The sequence below is a fragment of the Sarcophilus harrisii genome, chromosome 4 (assembly GCF_902635505.1).
Source record: "Sarcophilus harrisii chromosome 4, mSarHar1.11, whole genome shotgun sequence".
NCBI classification, from domain to species: Eukaryota; Metazoa; Chordata; class Mammalia; order Dasyuromorphia; family Dasyuridae; genus Sarcophilus; species Sarcophilus harrisii.
The window spans coordinates 101,308,292-101,327,044 of NC_045429.1; the positions used below are offsets into that span (position 1 = coordinate 101,308,292).

The 18,753-nt window shown below is 40.2% G+C and overlaps 1 protein-coding gene across 3 annotated transcripts in view; it reads right to left on the minus strand.

Moving 5' to 3' along the window:
- Window positions 1–269: 269 nt before the first annotated feature.
- PIGR (polymeric immunoglobulin receptor) overlaps window positions 270–18,753 on the minus strand; it is a 28,348-nt gene continuing 9,864 nt past the window's right edge. For all 3 annotated transcript variants that reach the window (XM_012547832.3, XM_012547830.3, XM_012547831.3), the window contains 10 exons: window positions 16,396–16,473; window positions 14,878–15,222; window positions 12,031–12,690; window positions 10,743–11,069; window positions 7,166–7,480; window positions 5,034–5,136; window positions 4,201–4,322; window positions 3,345–3,467; window positions 2,911–2,969; window positions 270–813 (listed from right to left, as the gene is read on the minus strand). In XM_012547832.3, coding sequence (XP_012403286.1) covers window positions 715–813; window positions 2,911–2,969; window positions 3,345–3,467; window positions 4,201–4,322; window positions 5,034–5,136; window positions 7,166–7,480; window positions 10,743–11,069; window positions 12,031–12,690; window positions 14,878–15,222; window positions 16,396–16,435 — 2,193 coding nt within the window. In that variant the 5' untranslated portion in view covers window positions 16,436–16,473 and the 3' untranslated portion in view covers window positions 270–714. The remainder of the gene's footprint in view (window positions 814–2,910; window positions 2,970–3,344; window positions 3,468–4,200; window positions 4,323–5,033; window positions 5,137–7,165; window positions 7,481–10,742; window positions 11,070–12,030; window positions 12,691–14,877; window positions 15,223–16,395; window positions 16,474–18,753) is intronic.

The window sequence follows — 18,753 nt, forward strand, 5'->3', positions numbered from 1 at the left end:
CCTTCCAGCAATGATAGAGTGGGAAGAACTACATGTAGCTTCTAGTCCTAACTCAGCTTTCTTTCCCTAAGAAAAGGAATTTCCCTCATGAACCAAAGTTCCCTTTTCTGTAAAATTTGTTGGGTGGACTGCACTATCGCTATAGTTCTTTCTAGCTCTGATAGTCAAGATTTCTCTGAATTCCAATAGAAATATAAACTATGTAAGAGTATCCATGTAAGATATTAGGGTTTTGTCGCATAACAAGCAACTTCTTTCTACAGTAAAGATTGAAGTTTCCACAGAAGGGAGGAAAAAGTCCCTTTAATCAGCTAAGTATGGAATGATGATTGACAGGAAGATCTTAGATCCCATTGACTTCTTCTGGCTAGAAGTGCAAAGAAATGTTTTAATTCCCAATCCCTCTAAAAGCAAAGCAGTTTCTATAAGGTCCCTCCCATACATTGCTGTTGGTGGGACAACTCAGTGGAAATTAAGCTGATGAATTTTTGGATCCCCTGCCTTCTCAGAGAAGAAGATGAGGGAGAAAATTAGTAAAGTCACCCTAGCCACAAACTCTGGGAAAGGAGCCAACAAAATCAAGGGAAGGGGAGGAGGGCAGTCGTGCAGAGGGAGTGCTGACAGGGTCTAAAAAAGGTGATTCTGGAAGTCATGCAAATGATTGAGCCAGAGAAGGAGGGTGATGTGAGACAGGATGCAGACAGGGGAATCTGGTTAAGCATCACTGGGGCCATCCAAGGGAATTTCATTGGCCATGTTGTTCGACTGCAGCAGGAAGGCGGTGTAGGCCATATCTGCCTCTTCCTTGGAAGACTAGAGGAGAAACAACAGGTTTCAGTTCTTTTTGTGTCAGTCGGGAGGGAAGAATGAGGAGTGAACAGGATTCTTCTAAAATCTTCTAAAATCATTGCCCCCACTTCCAAAGTACACAAGAGGCATAACCATTGCCTGCTTTATTGAGCCATGACCCCCCCCCCCATTAAACCCATTTATAGTTGTCATCTTTCCCACTATTCTTGCAGATAGGTGATGGAGGAAGGAATACAGATAGAGAGGGATGGAGCTATTCTGAGGATTAAAACATAGAAACCCCTAAAAATCCCTGCCCTGGTCTTACTATATTCTTTTAACTCATGGTGTGGAACAGATCCTGTTAGCCTTTATCCATGATGGATATAGAAAAAACAGTTCAATACAACCAGAGCATTTGCCTTTTGCCCTCAGTATGGGTAGGTATGGCCAGACAGACATGCATGCATGACCATGTGGAAAGGAAGGGAGAAAGAAAAGGAGATAGAAAGAGAGACAGACAGAGGGGGGATAGAAAAGGAGGGAGGGAGAGAGAGAGAGGGAGATAGAGAGGGGGAAGGGAGAGAAAGAGAGGGGAGGAAGGGAGACAGAAAAGGAGAAGGAGAGGGAGAGAAAGAAGAAGGAGAGAGAAAGAAGAGAGAGAAAAAGAGACACATAGACAGAAAGACAGAGAGAGATGGGGAAGACAAAGGGAGTGGAAGGGACAGAGAAAGAGGAAAGAGGGATGGAGAGGAAAAAGGAGGAAAGGAGAGGGATGAAGGGAGGGAGGAAGAAGGAGAGAGAGGATGAAGAAAGAGAGGATGAAGAAAGAGAGGATGAAGGGAGAGAATGAGAGGGAGAAAGAGAAGAAGAAGAGAGGGGGGAGGGAGAAAGAGGGAGAGAAGGAGAAGGAGAGGGAGAGAAAGAAGAGGGAAAAAGAGGGAGAGGAGAGAAAGAGAGAGACATAGAGAGACAAGGAGAGGGACAAAGAGAGACAAAGTGGGGGGAGATGGAGAGAGAAAGGGAGGGAGAGACAGAGAAGGAAGAAAGGAGGGAAAGAGAGAAAGAGGGAGGAAGGGAGAGGGATGAAGGGAAGAAGAAAAGAAAGAGAGAGAGAGAGGAGAAAAAGAGCGGGAGATAGAGGGAGACAGAGAGAGAAAGAGAGAGACAGAGAGACACAGAGACAGAGACACAAAGAAATGCACACACAGAGGGGGAGAGACAGAGATAGAGAAAGACAGAGGCAGGTAGACACAAACACACACAGACAAAGAGACAGAGAGACACACACAAAAGGAGAGGGGGAGACAGAGAGGGAGACAGAGAGACAGAAACACAGAGAAGAGATGGAAAGACAAAGAGATGGAGATGGGGAAGGAAAGAAACAGGGAGGGGAGGGAAGCAGGGCCCAGAGAGACACAGAGGCAGAAAGTGAAACAGGCATATAGACAGAGAAAGAAAAGAGAGAGGGAGAGTATTTTTCTTGCATAGAAAAGCCAAAAGAGAGTCATACCTAATCCAAGGAAATGCAACATTATTGGCAAGACTACGAATTGTTTTTCTTATTAGAATTTAAGTTCTTAAGGGCAGGAACTGTCTCATTTTTGTATTTGTACCCCAGTGCTCATACTGTACTTGAATCTTAGTGACTGCCTAATTATCAGATTCATTCATGATTAAAGGTATTGTAGCATCTGAGTGGGCATCCTCAACTCTCTCTTTATTGGAAACTATCTATACTTAAAAATGTGTTGAGTAGCACCTTTAAATGGCACAGCCAATCTGGTCCAATACTCAGGGGAAAAATATACCACCTGATCACTTGATATCTATTATTATACTGCATTTTCACAGCTTTTTCCTACCTCCTACTCAAAAGGGAAGAGCTAGCTGTAAATGCAGCCCACCTGGCACCCCTCCCTTTCCTTCCTCTCCCCTCCCCTGCACACACAGCATCACTCCATTACCCTCAGAAACAAGATAAGACTAATATTTTATGAAGAGGTTTTTGCACTATACTGGTGTCTTATAGCCCACAAAGGAAGAACTAAAAATTTTATTCAATGCTCAATGATTAATTTCTCATCTTCGTTTGGTAAAATCACCAGTTTCTTTTCTTACCCTTTTGACTTGCTTAGGTTCTTGGATTTCCTCAGGGTTTTCAGTCTGAGTGATGAATTCTATGGAAAGAGTGAAAGACCAATTAGAAATTCCCAGGCAAAAAAGTCTCTCTCCCCAAGCCTAATATTGCTGCCCTATTTTAGAGCCAGAAATCATTAGCTCAGAAATCATCTAACTCAATCCTTTCATGTTATAACTGAGAAACATTCCCATCTAGAGTTGGAGCCCAGAGGAGTTAAGTGACTTGGCAGTGGTGACACAAATACTCAGTGACAGAATTGTTGTTCAAAGCCCGGGTCCTCTGCTTCAGAATACCACAATACCATTTTGTCTTAGACCAGGTTGCCTTTTTTACACACTCCCCTCCAGACTCTGTTCTCCCCATAGAGTCCTAAAGCACACTCCTGAAGACTCCCTTGAGTGGAAGATCATACCATCTTCTCCTAAAGTAGTCTCTTGAACAGAAGCTCCAGTGTTCTCATTGGCTCCAAACTTCCTGGGATTCTCTAATTCTGACATACTGATGTCAGTTCTGTAGCTTCCAACCGAAATTCGATCTGTGCGAGGAAGAGAAATTAGGTATAGGGAGGAAGAGAAGAAGGGGAATAATAATAAAGTTTCCAAAGCACTTACTAAATATCATCCTCACAACCACCTGTAAGGTGCTATTATTATCCCCATTTTTACAGTTGGGGAAATTGAGTTAAACAGACATTAAATTACTTGTCCAGTGTCCCTTAGCTAAATAAATTTCTGAAGCCAGATTTGTACTCGGGTTTTCCTGACTCTATGTCCAGGACTGTATCCATGAGTCACCTTGAATGTTGCTTCAAAAACCCTTGGAAATTCAAAAGAAGAACTTTGAGAACTCTATACCACAGCCTAGGATGAATTGAGGGTCTGATTATTTTCTAAAGCTGAACAAAAATTACCTTTGCATGATAATTGCATCTCTTTCCTCTCTGTAAGTAGACTTTTTTTTTTTTTTTAAGGAAGAGTGGTCCTGACATGTGATTTTGATTATCTAGGGTCCAGCTAAAGTGACGTTTTTGCTCTTCTTTAAACATTGATGTCCCATTTCTCACCTCTTAGCCTTTGTATAGGCTGCATCCCCTACTTGAAATGTTCTCCACCTTCACTTCCAACTCAGAATCCCTAACTTCCTTTAAATTCCAGTTCAAATGCCACCTTTTATGGGAAGAATATCCCATCCTCCCTCCAAATGTGATTTTATTATTTAGTTAAAGAGTTTGTGTGTTAGGGTGTTGGAGAATGACATAGTAAACTCACCACTGAACCTCCGATAACGGGCTCTGACTACTCCTAATGCTACTGCACCCACGATTAACACCAGGGCCACAGGCACTAGGGTTGAGACCAGAATTCTTGAGCTTCCGCTGTGTTCCTCGGTGCTGGAATGAGACATAAGGTGATGGAAGAAGGCTAGCAATAGGGAGGGTGAAATGGCAAAAATAAAAGGTGCTCCATGCTGACTAAAAGACAAGTGGGAGGTCAGACTTTTCTATGTCCCAGTGCCTGTTAAAACTTTGAGAGCATATTAAATAGATCATAAAAGCCAGAAAGAATCTAAGGGATTTCCCTGGTCCAACCCTTTTACTTTTAGAGAATACTGAACTCTAGGTCATACATATAGGTAACGGTATAAGTGGAAACCAAAGCCAGATGTTTAAACTCCAAAATGAGTGCTCCTTCTTATCCAGCCAATTAATATTCCAGAGTTCTTATTTTAATTCTGGAACTCTTTTCCTTGAAGGTTTGGCTTGAATAGGAGTTGTACTGTCTCTACATTCTGAATTCCTTCCTTCTCCCTAGAATTGAAATGATTTGAATTCTAAAACATTTCCCATAGGGATAGAGTACCAATGGGACATAATTAGAACTTCTATGCTTTCAAAAAAGGACCTTCTTTAAAAAAAAAGAAAAAGAAAAGGAAAAGGAGCCTCTAAAGCAAGAAATAAGACTATGGATATAGCTTCAACCTTTTGCATATTCAAGCCAAGAAGTTGAGGAATTTCTCAAGTAAACTTGGTGCCTTCGTGTAACCCTGCCTGGGATCTGCTCCGGAATAACTCGTCCCTAGCAAAAGGAGTGAACTTTCTAACCTCCCCTCAACTGTAGGCTCCTCAATTCCTTTGCCTCTGACTTCAGGCTGCACAGCATCTTCATTTAACACAGCATTGACTGGCTGGACAACATCCTTGGAGCCTGGGCAGAACAGAGCATAAGTTATAGGTTATACAGAAGAAAAAGAATAGCCACTTTCAGCTTGAAAAAAACCTAGTGGTAAGATCATGGACTCAAGACTAGAAGAGCTGGAAGAGACCTGACAAATTATTTAGGATCCAATCTCCTCATTTTATCAATGAGGAAGAAGATTAAGAGAAATTAGGGACTCTTTAGTGGATTTTAATTGCCTACAGAGTAAAATACATATTTTTCAGTCTGGCTTTGAAGACATTTCATACTGAGTTCCATCTTCCCTACGCAGTCTCACTTTCTTCTGCTTCTCTTTAGATTTCTCTACCATGCTTCAGGTGAACCAGATTGCTAACCATTCCCCATCTGACTGTGTATTCCTGATTTCTCAGCTCATTCCAGTTAGTCATCTTCACTTGTTAAACTCCTCCTTTTCCTTCAGAGTCCAGCTTAGATGTCACTTCCTCTTGGAAGCCTTCCCTGATTTCCCTCTGCCTAGAAGTGCTCTCTCCATTCTCTAATTTTTTCAGAGTTCCTAGACCTGGAGATCCCTCTTTTGCCTTTCCTCACACTGTATCTTGGCCTATATTTATTTGGGCTCATGTAGGTAGAGTTTCTTGAAGGAGCTATCTTCATCTTTGTATACCCAGAGTGCCTAGCATAGTGCCTGACACATGGGACCAGGTGCTTAAGAAATGTTTGCTGAGTGGTCCTTGATTTGAAGATCAGTTAACAGCAGTGTTCTCTTCTCAATCTTGGGGATCTACTTGTGGATAGGATAGTCCTGGAAGGATTTACCTCAAAGTTGGGGAAAAGAAACATTTGAGTTTCAGGTGTCAGGGAACCTATCCAAAGTCCTTGAGGTACCTCAGTCAATGAATACTGGAGCAGAGGGATTGTGGGATCATACATCTGGACTTCAAAGGGACCTCAGAGTCCATCTAGTTCAACTCCCTCATCTTAAGATGAGACTGGGAGCCAGAGAAATTCAATGATTTGCTCAAAAATTGCACATGTAACTTTCTCAGCTGGAGTAAGGGGCACATATTATATCCTGACAATAAGTTGAAGCCAAAACCTATGACCCCAAAACCTGTACTCTTTCCACAAAGGATTATCCACTATAGTGGAAGAGAAGCCAAAGAGGAATAAGAAGCTCCCTTCTGCTTCTTTGAAACTGTCTCTTTCTATTAAGGTTTACTACATTATCATCCTCAAAGCCCCCCTTAAGTGTCTTCCTATGTATATGTTGAGGCTGGTTTCTTCAAAGAAAGAAGACATCCCATTCAAACCACAAAGTTCTACTACCTATCATAGGGAAGTAGGGTTGACTAAATCTGGAAATGTTGCCCTCTGCTGGTAATCTGACAATAGCACATGCTTGAAATGGCTCCTAAGGAGTGCCTCGGGGGAGAGCCAGGGATCCAGTCAGTGCCTTTACCAGGTGGTACACCTGAGACATCAGACCTTAAAGAGCAAACTCCACCTCCACCTCCATGTTCCTACGCTAAACTCTTACTTTCGCATCACATTGTTGACAAAAGAATTTTGTGGGGTAAAGATTAGGGACTAGAAATATCCTCAAAAGTCCTCTATTTCTATCCTCTTCATTCTATAGATGATGATGGAAGATGGAAGTCTAGACAGAAAAAATAACTTGTCCAATGTCACCCAGGTAATAAATTCCTGGGCTAAGATTTGAACTCGTGTTTCTGGCTTCATATACAGTACTCTTTTCATTACACTGATAATCAAGCATCTATCAAAGTACCTTGAGTGTATTTGATACATCATAAGTGTTGAATGAATGAATGATACAAACAAATGAGAGGGAAAGAGAAAGAGAGAGAGAGAGAGAGACAGAGACACAGAGACAGAGACACAGAGACAGAGACAGAGACAGGCAGAAACAGAAAGAAAGAGAGAGAGAGAGAGACAGAGAGAGACAGAGAGAAGAGGGCACTACAAGAGATAAAGGACTGGCCCCAGATTAGAAGTCAGGCTGTTGCCTGGATTCTACTCTCCAGACAAGGCTTACCCTCTTCCACAGACACATAGACTGCAGCTGTCTGTCCATATTGCTGGCCCTTCTTCACCCCACACCAATACCATCCTTCATGGGCTCTTGTGACAGGGTTCAGGGAGAGAGAAACAATCTTGCTGCTTTGATTACAGTCCACAAAGGCATTGCTGTTACCCTCCTCCTGACTGGCCAGGGTCTTACATCCCTGGTTGCTCCATTTGCACCAGTATTTCTCATAGGAATAAAACTTGCAGGGGAAGTGGCAGGCAATGTTGAGAGGCTTCCCCAGCTGGCCTGTGACAGTCTTTGGCTCTATTAAGAGTGGTTGACCTGGGAACAAAGGAGAAGAAGGCTAAGGTGATGATGAGGTAGTGAGAGGAAGGGTGTCAGAAGGAAGGTCCATTCAGAAGTATCTAAGATTCCTCCTGCTCATGATTGTGATGAGCTAAAGAATGGGTTAACCATGTTACCCTCCTACTCAATAAATTCTAGTGGCTCTCCTGGATCAAACAGAAAATTCTGTTTGGCTTTTAAAGTTTGTTTCAACTTGGCCCCTTTCTATCTTTTCAATCTTCTTCTCTCTGTATATTCTGTAATCCAATGACATGGGGCTTTTTTTCATTCTCTAGACTTCTTGCCTTTCACTAGTTATCATCCATAGCTGGTATGCCCTTGCCCTCTCACCACTTGCTTTTAGTTTCTTTTGGCTTCCTTCAAGACTCAGCTCAAATCTTATACTCATCAGGAGAGCTTTCTTAGTCTCTTTCTTCTCCCATAATTGTTAGTGTCTTCTCTCTGTGATTACTGTCTACCTATATTCGATATATCTTAAATGCACAGAGTCATTTGTATGTTGTCTCTTCTGTTAGAATGCAAGGTCCCTATTGGAATCCTATTATGCAATAAGAAATGAACAGGAAGATTTCAGAAAAACCTGGAAAGACTAATATGAACTGAGGGAAATGATCAGAAGCAGGAAAACATTCTACACATTATCGGCAATGCCATGTGATGATCAGCTATGAATGATTCAGACCTTCTCAGCCACGCAATAATCCAAGATAAATACAAAGGACTCACAAAGGAAAATGTTATCCTTATCCAGATAAAGAACTGATGTACTCTGAATGTAGATCAAAGCATATTTTTTTCACTTACTTTATTCTTTCTCATGGTTCTTTTTTCCCATTTTGATCAGTTTCTTCTTTTACAACTGTGATTAATATGGAGATGTCTTACATAATAGCATATGTAAAAATGATATTCAAATTACCTACTATCTTCAGAAAAGAGAAGGGCAGGAGGGAGGGAGAAACATTTAGAATTCAAATCTTTTTTAAAAAATTAATACTAAAAATTTTCTTGACTTTAACCGAGGAAAAATAAAATACATTTTAAAAAAAAGAATGTAAGCTTCCTAATGGTAGGGACTGTAGTTTTGCCTTTCTTTGTGTCCCTCACATATAGCACAGAGTTTTAACATAACTTCTTTAAAAAATACTTGTTAACTGATTTACTGAACTAGGCTAGTTACATTAACAAGAGCTTAGATTTATTAGCATACTTTCAGGTTAAGTATTGTTTTTACATTTTTTATTTCATTTCCATAGAAAATAAATTCCTTAAATGCCATCTATATCTAAAGGGAGACTTGTGGAGACTGAATATAGATCAAAGCACAGTATTTTTACTTTTGTTTGTTTTCTTTTTTCTTTCTCAGATTTTGTTCCCTTTGGGTTTGATTTTTCTTGTATAACATGACAAATATGGAAAAAACTTAAAAGCAATGCACAAATTTAACCTATTTTAGATTGCTTGCTGTCTTGGGGCAGGGGACAATAAGAGAGAAAAAAGAAAAATTGGAACACAAAGTCTTACAAAAATGAATATTGAAAACTATCTTTACATATATTTGGAAAAATAAAATACTATTGAAAATGTAAAAGAAAAGAAAGTCCTCAAGAAATTGAAATTGTTTTATTTTTTTGAATATTTTTTGGAGTAAGAACCCAGACTCTTGCTTTTACCAAAGAGGAATGGAAAGTCAATTTGAGCTGCTCAGGGGGCAGATTACCCCCAGTGGTACAGGGCATGGCACATAATATATGCTTAATAAATTCTCACTGGCTGGGTAATTCTTCCTCACTCCAATCCTATTATGAAGTATGCAGGAAGGTATTATTATTATTATTATTGTTTTATGAATAAGGAAACTGAAGTTCATAGGGATTAAACATCTTACATAGCTAAGAAGTGACAAAATCAATATTATTCAGATGAATATACTGTTTATTATTGAGGAGCCCTGCTCAGACTTGGCCTCTTCTCCTCAAAAAAAGAAGAGGACACCTACAACAACAAAGACCATGGATGTAATCAGTGGGCACTAAAAGAATTGAACCATCTCATGTGTGCAACTGAGCCTAGTCATGATTGATGCATTTGAAGGTGCTCTCCTGAAACAGTCTGTGAAACAACCTCCAGGATCACCTTTAAGCCATAATGAGTCATGGAGTTAGGGGAGAATTATATATAACATGTAATAGATGTTCAAATAAAATAACTTTGATATTTCAAGGATGTTTGCTTGAGTATAGGTATATCTTCAGCTAATAATCAAATAGGACCCCTCTAAATCTTAATAAATGTTTTTTTTTTCATTAGTTGCTATGGCCAAATCCCCACCTCATCCCTACAAACCTTATCTAAGTGGCCAGTTTTCTAGAGATGAGCTTCTTAACACTTAACAAGGTTGGCCCTCCAATGGCGGACATGTATGTAATTTTTCACCAGACTTAACAATCCTGGCACTACAATGAATTGCCTCTATTTAAATAATAATGATATTCTAGTATTTTGTTGCCACTGACATTGACTTCCTGGACATCCATAGGACTGAGTCAAAAAGGGATGGATGCATTGACATCAATGTGCTTTTGCTCCCTTTCAGATTTTTAGTTAGTATAGAAGACTGGTTGGTCTGTTTGAATAAAAATCATGACTCTATTTGTCAGCCAGCCAATCACCAGACATTTATTAAGTATCTTCTACCTTCCAGGAACTACGCCAAGCACTAGAAATACATAAAAAGGCAAAACAAAACAAAAAACCAGACCCTGTTCTCAAGGATTTCATAATCTAATAGAGGAGATAATATATAAACAACTATGTACAAACAAGACATCTACAGACTGGAGATTATCAGCAGGGGAAAGTCACTGGCATTGATAGGGATTGGGGAAAGGTTCTTGTAGAAAGAATGGGGAAGAATGCTGGTTTAGGGAGATACTTAGGTATTGAGCCTCAATGTGTAGAAGATGACTGTGTCTTATACAGTGACATTGTCTGGAAATTTAGATTTCCCTAACCTTTTATCCTACTCAGGATTATTTTGTAATGGAATTGAAGGGGAAAAAACTAATTTGGAATTTTGATTGGGGGAAGTTGTCAAAATATATGTGGAAGGGAAAATAGCCAATGTGGTATAATTCTGAACATAAGTGCCTGGAGCTCTTCACCTGGGGAGTCCCTGGATAGGGCCTGTCCACAGACTCCAGATTACCTCTCCCTTTGCCCTTGACCCATTTCCTACCTTCAGTGATCTCAATCTTCACAGTAGATTTCCTGTTGTGCTCTCCGTTGCTGAGACACCAATAGTAACCTGCATCTTGAGGGGTCAGCTGATTGAGTATAACAGTGAAGGTGCCATTCTGTGGCTGGTCCAACAGGGCCACTCTTCCCTCATAGGAATCATTCACCATTCCCAGATTGTCTATCAGCTTAGTGCAATGACTGCTGCTCTTCCATCTGCACCAGTATTTCAGGGTGTTGTTCTCTTTGGGATTGTAGTGACAAGTTACTGACACAGAGCCACCAGATGGACCTTTCACCACCAAGGGAGTCTTTGGGACAGTGGTCTCTGAAAGCAAGACAGAGATTGGCCAGAGAGATCTTGGTATAGTCATAATCTTTCACACCCAGAGCTTTTCTTCCCATGATCTCGGCTGACTTATTGCTAGTGTCCTCTTTCTGTTTTCCCCTCACCAATCCCTAAGCAGAATGAGAATTGCAACGATTACTCCTAGATCCACTTACTATAGGAGAAAACTAAAGTTTCCCTCCCTCAGCCCATCCATCCTCAGATTTTAGAGGCATTTGAAAGTCACATTAAAATAAGAGAAGAATATTTTACAGGAAGCCAGAAAATGAAATTCATATTTTATTTTAATGTGACTTCTGACTTCCTGTAAATTATTCTTATTATTAAGAAGGAATAACTCTGACTGAGAGAGGTGAGAGATATTAAAATACAGAAAATTAATCAACTTCTCAGGAAAAGTATGCAGGTAAAATAAGCTTACTTTTTTCCCCTCCACCACATACTCATTCTTTCCCATCATTCTCAACCTGGACACACATGTATAAGAGAGAGAAGATACAGTCTAGTCTAGGAAGTAGGGAGAGAAATAGGATGGAGTCCACTGGGCCTTGATGTGGTTTTAGGATTCTCAGATTGGCACTTTTGATGTTTCTGCCATTGGGGAAAGGGAGGACCCAGACAAATGAAATCATACATAATACACAAAGTCTGTTTCAGCCAGGGACTTTTTCTTTGTTTCCAAATTTCTTACCACAACCACAAATGAGGAATAAAATAGGAAGGCTTAAATTTTGCCTTGACCTCTCCCTTTTCCAATTATTTGTGCTGAGGAAACTAAGCAAGGATATTGGGAAAATAGAGGGAGGCTTAGAGGCTCCCTGAAGACAGGAACCAAGCCTTCTATGTCTTGGGCCCTGTAAAGTCTAAACTTTGGTGCATGAAAGATTGAGAACAATTATCAATTGTCTGGCCTCTTCCACCCCTAATTCTCCTGTCTCACCTTCAGAGACGAAGAGCTGTAGAGTTTGAACTGGCCCTTCTTCAGAAGGTTGACCATCTTTCTGGGCTCCACACTGGTATAGACCTGCATCTTCTTTCCTCACTTGCATAATCATGATGCTGAAGGATCCAGCCTCATTTGTAGGGCTAAGTAGGATTCTTCCATGAGTGGCATTACTTACAAATCCCTTGCTGTTGATGACCAAGTCACATGTCTTATCTGCCCTCATCCGGCACAGAAACTTAGGCACGTTTGCCACTGTGCTTCCCAGCTTACAGTTCAGAGTCACTGACCCTCGTTGCTCAGCATAGACCAGTTCAGGCTCAGGTTCCAGCAACTTTAACTCAACATTCTTCTGGAATCCAGCGACTGTCTCCTCCCCGACTCCACAGATATACATCCCAACATCTCGCCTCTTGATCTGGCTGATGATGACCGCAAAGACCTCACTGCCGGTACCACTGATCTTGAAGCGGACTCTTTCTTCATAGTCAGGGCCCTTTTGATTTAGAGAATCAATAACCAGTGAACAGCTCTCGCCATCCTTCTTGCATAAGAACTTCCTGTCCTGTGTATGCTCTTTGCTGAAAGGGCAGTTGATGGTAACTGTTTTGTCCACTTCAGTGACGATGACATCAGTATTATTAGGGCGATCAGGATCTATAGGACAGAATTGGGTAGGGGTCCAGAAAGGAATGAGAAGAGCATATGTCTAATCAAATTTTGACACAACCCCTTACCGTCCTCTCAAATAATTGTAGAATTTGAGAGTTAGAAAGAACTTTTGAGATCATCTGGTTCAACTCTTGTTCAAAGCATTACTCCTCTCTACTACATCTCCAATATACCTATGGTTAGGGACCTCCAATAACTAAGAACTTCCTTTTCTCCCCATCTGCTGATTCTTCCTCTATACTGCTTCCTAAAAAAACCAAAGAAACCTACTGAGGGCTTTGGTTTAGTTATTTTTTTCAGTCATGTCTGACTCTTTGTTTCCCCACTTGGGGGTTTTCTTGGCAAAGATATTGAAGTGGTTTGCCATTTTCTTTTCCAGCTCATTTTACAGATGAGAAAACTGAGGCAGATAGGGTTAACTAACTTCACTAGAGCCACACAACTAATAAATGTCTCAGACCAGATTTGAACTTGGGAAAATGAACATTTCTGAGTCCATGCCTAGCACTTTATTCACTGTACTGCTTAAGTGCCTGTAGTGGGGGCTTACCTGTCCTCATAAAGCTTTTACCTCAGGGTAGCTAGATGGCACAGTGGATAGAGCACCAGCCCTCAAATCAGAAGAGCCTGAGTTCAAATCCTAATCCAGACACTTAATACTTACTAGTTATGTGATTCTGGGCAAGTTGTTTAACCCCAATTGCCTTGTAGCAAAAGAAAGAAAAGAAAAGATTTCACCTGATCTTTCCATTTCCTCAACCTATTGTTTTTTTTTATTATAGCTTTTTATTTACAAGTTATATGCATGCAACTTATTGTTTTATATATCTTTTACAAAAAGTCATCTTCAGTTATTAATTCAACTTCGTCCCCATTCATTTACTCTCTGATCTCTAGCAGTCTTGCTTCTCATCCCAACATTCTCTAGAAACTGCTGTTTCGAAGGTTACCCAAAATCTCACCTCTGCTAAATAGAATCCCAATATTTAAAATAGAAAGGTTCTAAAAGACATGCTTTGAATCCCTGCTCCTTATTTTATAGATAAAGAGCCTGAGGGTCATAAAGGCAAAGTAAGTTGCCAAAGTCACCTGCTAATAACTGATAAAATTGAAATTCTAATATAACCTACTCTAGATCACACTGTAACCAGGACCATACTAGAAAATTGTTTGCAGAAAGGACAGATTCCAAGGCAGATTCTAAAATAGGTAAAGTTTGTCTCTGAGTCGCCTATAAACCCTCTTCCATCTCCCTCACCTCATCAGACAATATCCTCAGCCTGTCCAAGAACCTTCATGTGAGCATTCCAGCTTGACCTGCTTTCTATAGCAATGCTCCAAGTTCCAGACATACCCTTTTCTGTCTTTCCTTCTCCATCATTCTAGCCCCAAATATCCTTTTCTATATCCTATCTTTCACCACCTAGAATTCTAGGAGGGGACCAATACACATTAATGGATGGCATGTGACATGTGAATTCTATAATTGCTTTCTGGACATATAAGATCTTAAACCAAAGGGAAATTAAATAGCAAAAATATTAATGCCTTCTTCAAAGTCCCACAGACAACTAGAATGGAAATTCATATGGTTACTGTGGTTTCAGATTTGTAAAGTTCTTAGTTCACAATAAGTGAAGTAAGTGATATAAATGTTCTCATCCTCTCTTTATATATGAAGTCACCAAATTTTCAAGAAATTAAGACCTGCACAGTATGATCCTTTGACTAAAGTAACGTGTTTTCCCATTATTCCATGATGCCTGTCTAAGACAAGAACAAGGCTCGTGTACCTCTGACGTTCTTAGTTATGGTGACCTTGGGAAATACAATGAAGAGGAAGCAAGAAGGAGAGGTGTATTATGCCAAATTATTTTAGATGACTGAAACTTGTACAGTAATCTCATAGGCTTGAGAGGAAACTAGAAAGGCTCTCTTCTCCATCCCTTTGTGTTCAGGCAGGATCACACTTGACCCACCCCCCTTATCTTCTTTTTAAGAAATCTCTTAGAAGGAGATTTCATAGCTGTCCTTGGAAAGACATCCATGAGAGTGTTTTATATACTGCTTTCTCTGGAAATTACTTGTTTTTCACCTAAATCTGTACTGTTGTAACCTAAATTGGTTTCCCCAGTTCTGTGCCCTAGAAGCAGAAGAAATCTTGGTGCTTACCCTGTCCCACCTTCAACTTGATGTCAAAGGACAGGCCTCGACTACTTATGCCCACGCCACACTTGTAGAGCCCGCTGTCTTCCTCCACCAGCTGTGAAAGCTCTATTAAAAAGGAGCTATTCTTTGGGAAATTGGTAATGTTGGCTCTCCCCATATATTTCTCTGAGACAAAGCCATTTGTAGAGACTATGGTTTCACAGGAGCCCCTTCGATTCTGAATACAAAAATATTTGCGGTCATGGCGATTGACTGAAGTGGATGGGTAGAAGCACTGGATGGAGACGGATCCGCCTGGCATACTTGTCACCTCTTTTGGGCCAAATATGGGACTTTTCATAGAAACCACTGTGGAGAAAAAAAGGAGAGGGATATATTGAGAACTATAGAAAGTGAAGTCTATGTGTGGTAGCAAGCATCAGGGATGAAACCAGCCTCTCTTCCAAGTGAATAAGAAGCAAGTTCTAATTTTTCACAGTTATATAACTTATTACTTCTATCAGCCTAACCCCATGCAAAATGACTTGCTGGTAACAATTGACAAAATAAGTACTAGTACCCTTTGAATGTATTGTTTAGCTTTCATAGCACTCCATTCTTGATTATTTTATTTCATCCCTAGAAAATCATTGTCTGCTGGATAAAACAGGCTATTCCTATTTCACAGATGAGAAAAATGAGAATCATGGAGAACCAATAACTAACCCATGATTACAAAGGTGGTAGAATTGGGATCTTTGCCTTTTTGAGACTCAAGTACTACCTTCTAAGGAAACCTTCCTTTGCTTTTAAATTTATTTAATTTTATTTTCAGTTCCAAATTCTCTTTCTCCCTCCACCCTCTCTCCTTTCCATTGATAAGGCAAGAAATAGAATATTCATTACATATGTTAATTTATACAAAACATATTTCCCATTAGCTTATAAGAAACCCTTTCAGCACTTGCCAAGTACTTGATTCCCTGACTCCCAAACTATTTTGATTTAACTCCCTACATGCTCACTCCCCTGATAGAATATAACTTTCCTAAGAACTGAGACTATTTCATTTTCTGTCTGTGTTACCAGTACCACCTCAGTGCCTAGCACAGAGTAATACTTAATAAATCCGTGTTAATTGATTGTTAATTGACTACAGGAAAGCTTAGTCTCCTGATGTTCAGCTAAGATTCTTCACTAGACCTTGTGACTTTGGAACTGGTTAATTCTGGTCCCTGTTCTCAACCTGAGCACCCTGCTCTGAAGCCCCACTGCCATTCCCACCCCCTCCATTACATTCCCTCTCTATTCCCCCCTCCAAAAAAAGACCTTTTTAGTTTCCATTAATTCTTATGCATGCAAAGTCTGCTCTAGGTATGGCCTTTATTTTAGAAGGAGAGGATAAAAGTGGCTTCTCTGTGTCTTTCCAGTATGACCAATCAGGATGTTTGCATGACGTTTGACAAAGTGTACATGGGAAAGTATCTACTTTCAAGGTTGGAAGGTAACTGTGCCCAGGACATGGGTTTTTCCCATACTCACCAGGGAGGAGAGCAAGCAGGCAGGCTAGGAAGAAAGCCATCGCAGCTGCTATTGAGATTTCACTTCTGATCTGAGAACCTGGAAGACAATTGTTCCAAGAATAAGCAATGTCCTTAGTTCTAGAGATCTTTGCTGGTGGGAACGAGGATTTGAGGAGATATCAGGAGTGTTTCTGTGGTGACATCCTTATTTCCTCCCAGAATCTCCACTTAATGGAGGGAATTCTCAGAACTGGAATCTCTTCATTCCCTGCCCCTCTCCCTTTTCTGCCCCCTTTTTTTTTTTTTTTTTTGATGTTGTGTCCCCTCATTAGATTGTAAGCTTGTTGAAGGCAAGGATTATCTTTCTTTTTATTATTTGTATCCCCAGATCTTATGGCACATAATAGGTTCTTAATGTTGACTGACTGCTACAAATAACTTCTGATTTTGATAGCACTTTTTTTTTCTTGGTAGAAGTCTCAAATCACTTTATTTAACATGTTGGGTTACTATTTAATTATTTAGATTTTTGTTGTTCAGTCATGTCGAACATTTCATGACCTCATTTGGGGTTTTCCTGGCAAAATTACCGGAGTGACCTTTGGATCAGTCTGCCATGGTAACTCTGCCTCAAGGTGTCTTTCTCCTTACCCCTCCCCCATGCCATGTAGTGTCTCTCCTAACCCCACCATGCCTTATTGGGACTCTCCTATCAAACCCCACTTCTCCTTTAGCTAACTAACTCTTTTAGGGTGTTAAATCCCTTTTAGGATTTAGTCCACCTGCTAAGGGCACACTCCAGTCTCATGGGATGTTTTCTTTCTCCTGGCTAACTGCAAGTTCCACTAGGAAACTTGCTTTTCCCATCATTTATTGTACCCCTTTTCTTGCTATGCTCTCCCATCTTATTTCATATTTGTCATTTCTGGTGTTTACTGGATATCTTCATTTTGTCTATAATCTCTTCTCCTAAATAAACCTTCCTTTTGCCAAAAAAAAATACTGGAGTGCTTTGTCATTTCCTTCTCTAGCTGCTTTTACAAGTGAGGAAACTGAGACAAAGTTAAATGCCTCGACCAAGATTATACAGCTATCATGTGTTTGTGACCAAAGTTGAACTGAAGTTTCTCTAACTCTAGAACCTTCATTCCTTCTACTTTGCCATTTGACTGCCTGAATTATCCGGATATCCCTCAATTTAAGTCCTATTCTGAAGACTCTTGAGTCTATCTCCACAGTGTCTCTCAGATCTATTTTCTTCTCTCCCTTGGCACAGCCATAATCCTATTTCAAAGTTTCATCAGCTTTAACTTGTAGTAGATAGTTGGTCTCTCTTCAAACCAACCTACACATAGTTTCCAAACTGATAGTATGCCATTCTCCTGCTCAAGATGTTTCAATGTCTATTGTCTCTAAGACATTTAGTATTTGAAGCTTTTCATAATCTGGACCCAACTAATGTTGTCAGAAACATTCAATTATTCTCCTTACCCCCTTAAGTATTCTCTACTCCAGGGAGTAGACTGGCTGTTGTCCATATGTGGAGTTTAACTCTAACACCTTGTCTTGGCACTGTCTACTACACATGAAATGTTTTCTTTCTCTTTCTCAATGAGACCTTTCCAAATTGTCCCAATTGTTAGTATTCCCCCAAAATGATTTCGGATTTATCATATATATACGTATATTATGTATTGGCTTATTGATATAGACATAGTTTTCCCTAATAGAATTTAAAGCCCTTGAGGATGGAATATGTTCCTTTTGCTCCCTTCCCCCCCCCCATTATATCCTTAGCACTTAGCACGATGGCTGGGATATGTTGTTATTGTTCAGTTATTTTTCACTTGTGTCTGACTCTTCATGATCCCACTTGGGGTTTTCTTGGCAAAGATACTATAGTGATTTGCCATTTCCTTCTCCAGTTCATTTTTACAGATTAGGAAATCAAGATAAGCAGTTAATTGACTTGTCCAGAGTCATATAGCTACCAATGTCTGATTTGAACTCCAAGGTTTCTGACTCTAGGTTTAGTATCCCATCCACTGTCCCATTTAATTGCCTTGGCTAGCACATAGTAGGCAACTAATAGATGCTTTGGGAATGGAATTGACCTGGATCAATTTTCCAGGTAGAGTTTGAGGTCACTAGTAGTTTAGAGATGGGCGATATCTTCCTAATCAGAGAACCAACCTAGATAAAAGCAGAACCTCAGCAAGCAGCAGATTGGCAACCGAGGGAATGAATCATTTTGGCCAGAGCAAATCATGAAGATAACTGTTGACCAAAGTTGGGACAGATGCTGGTTGTATAGGTGAAGGGCACCCATATCAATGAAATCATAGCTCTCTGTAAGTAATGAAGCATTCTGTATAAA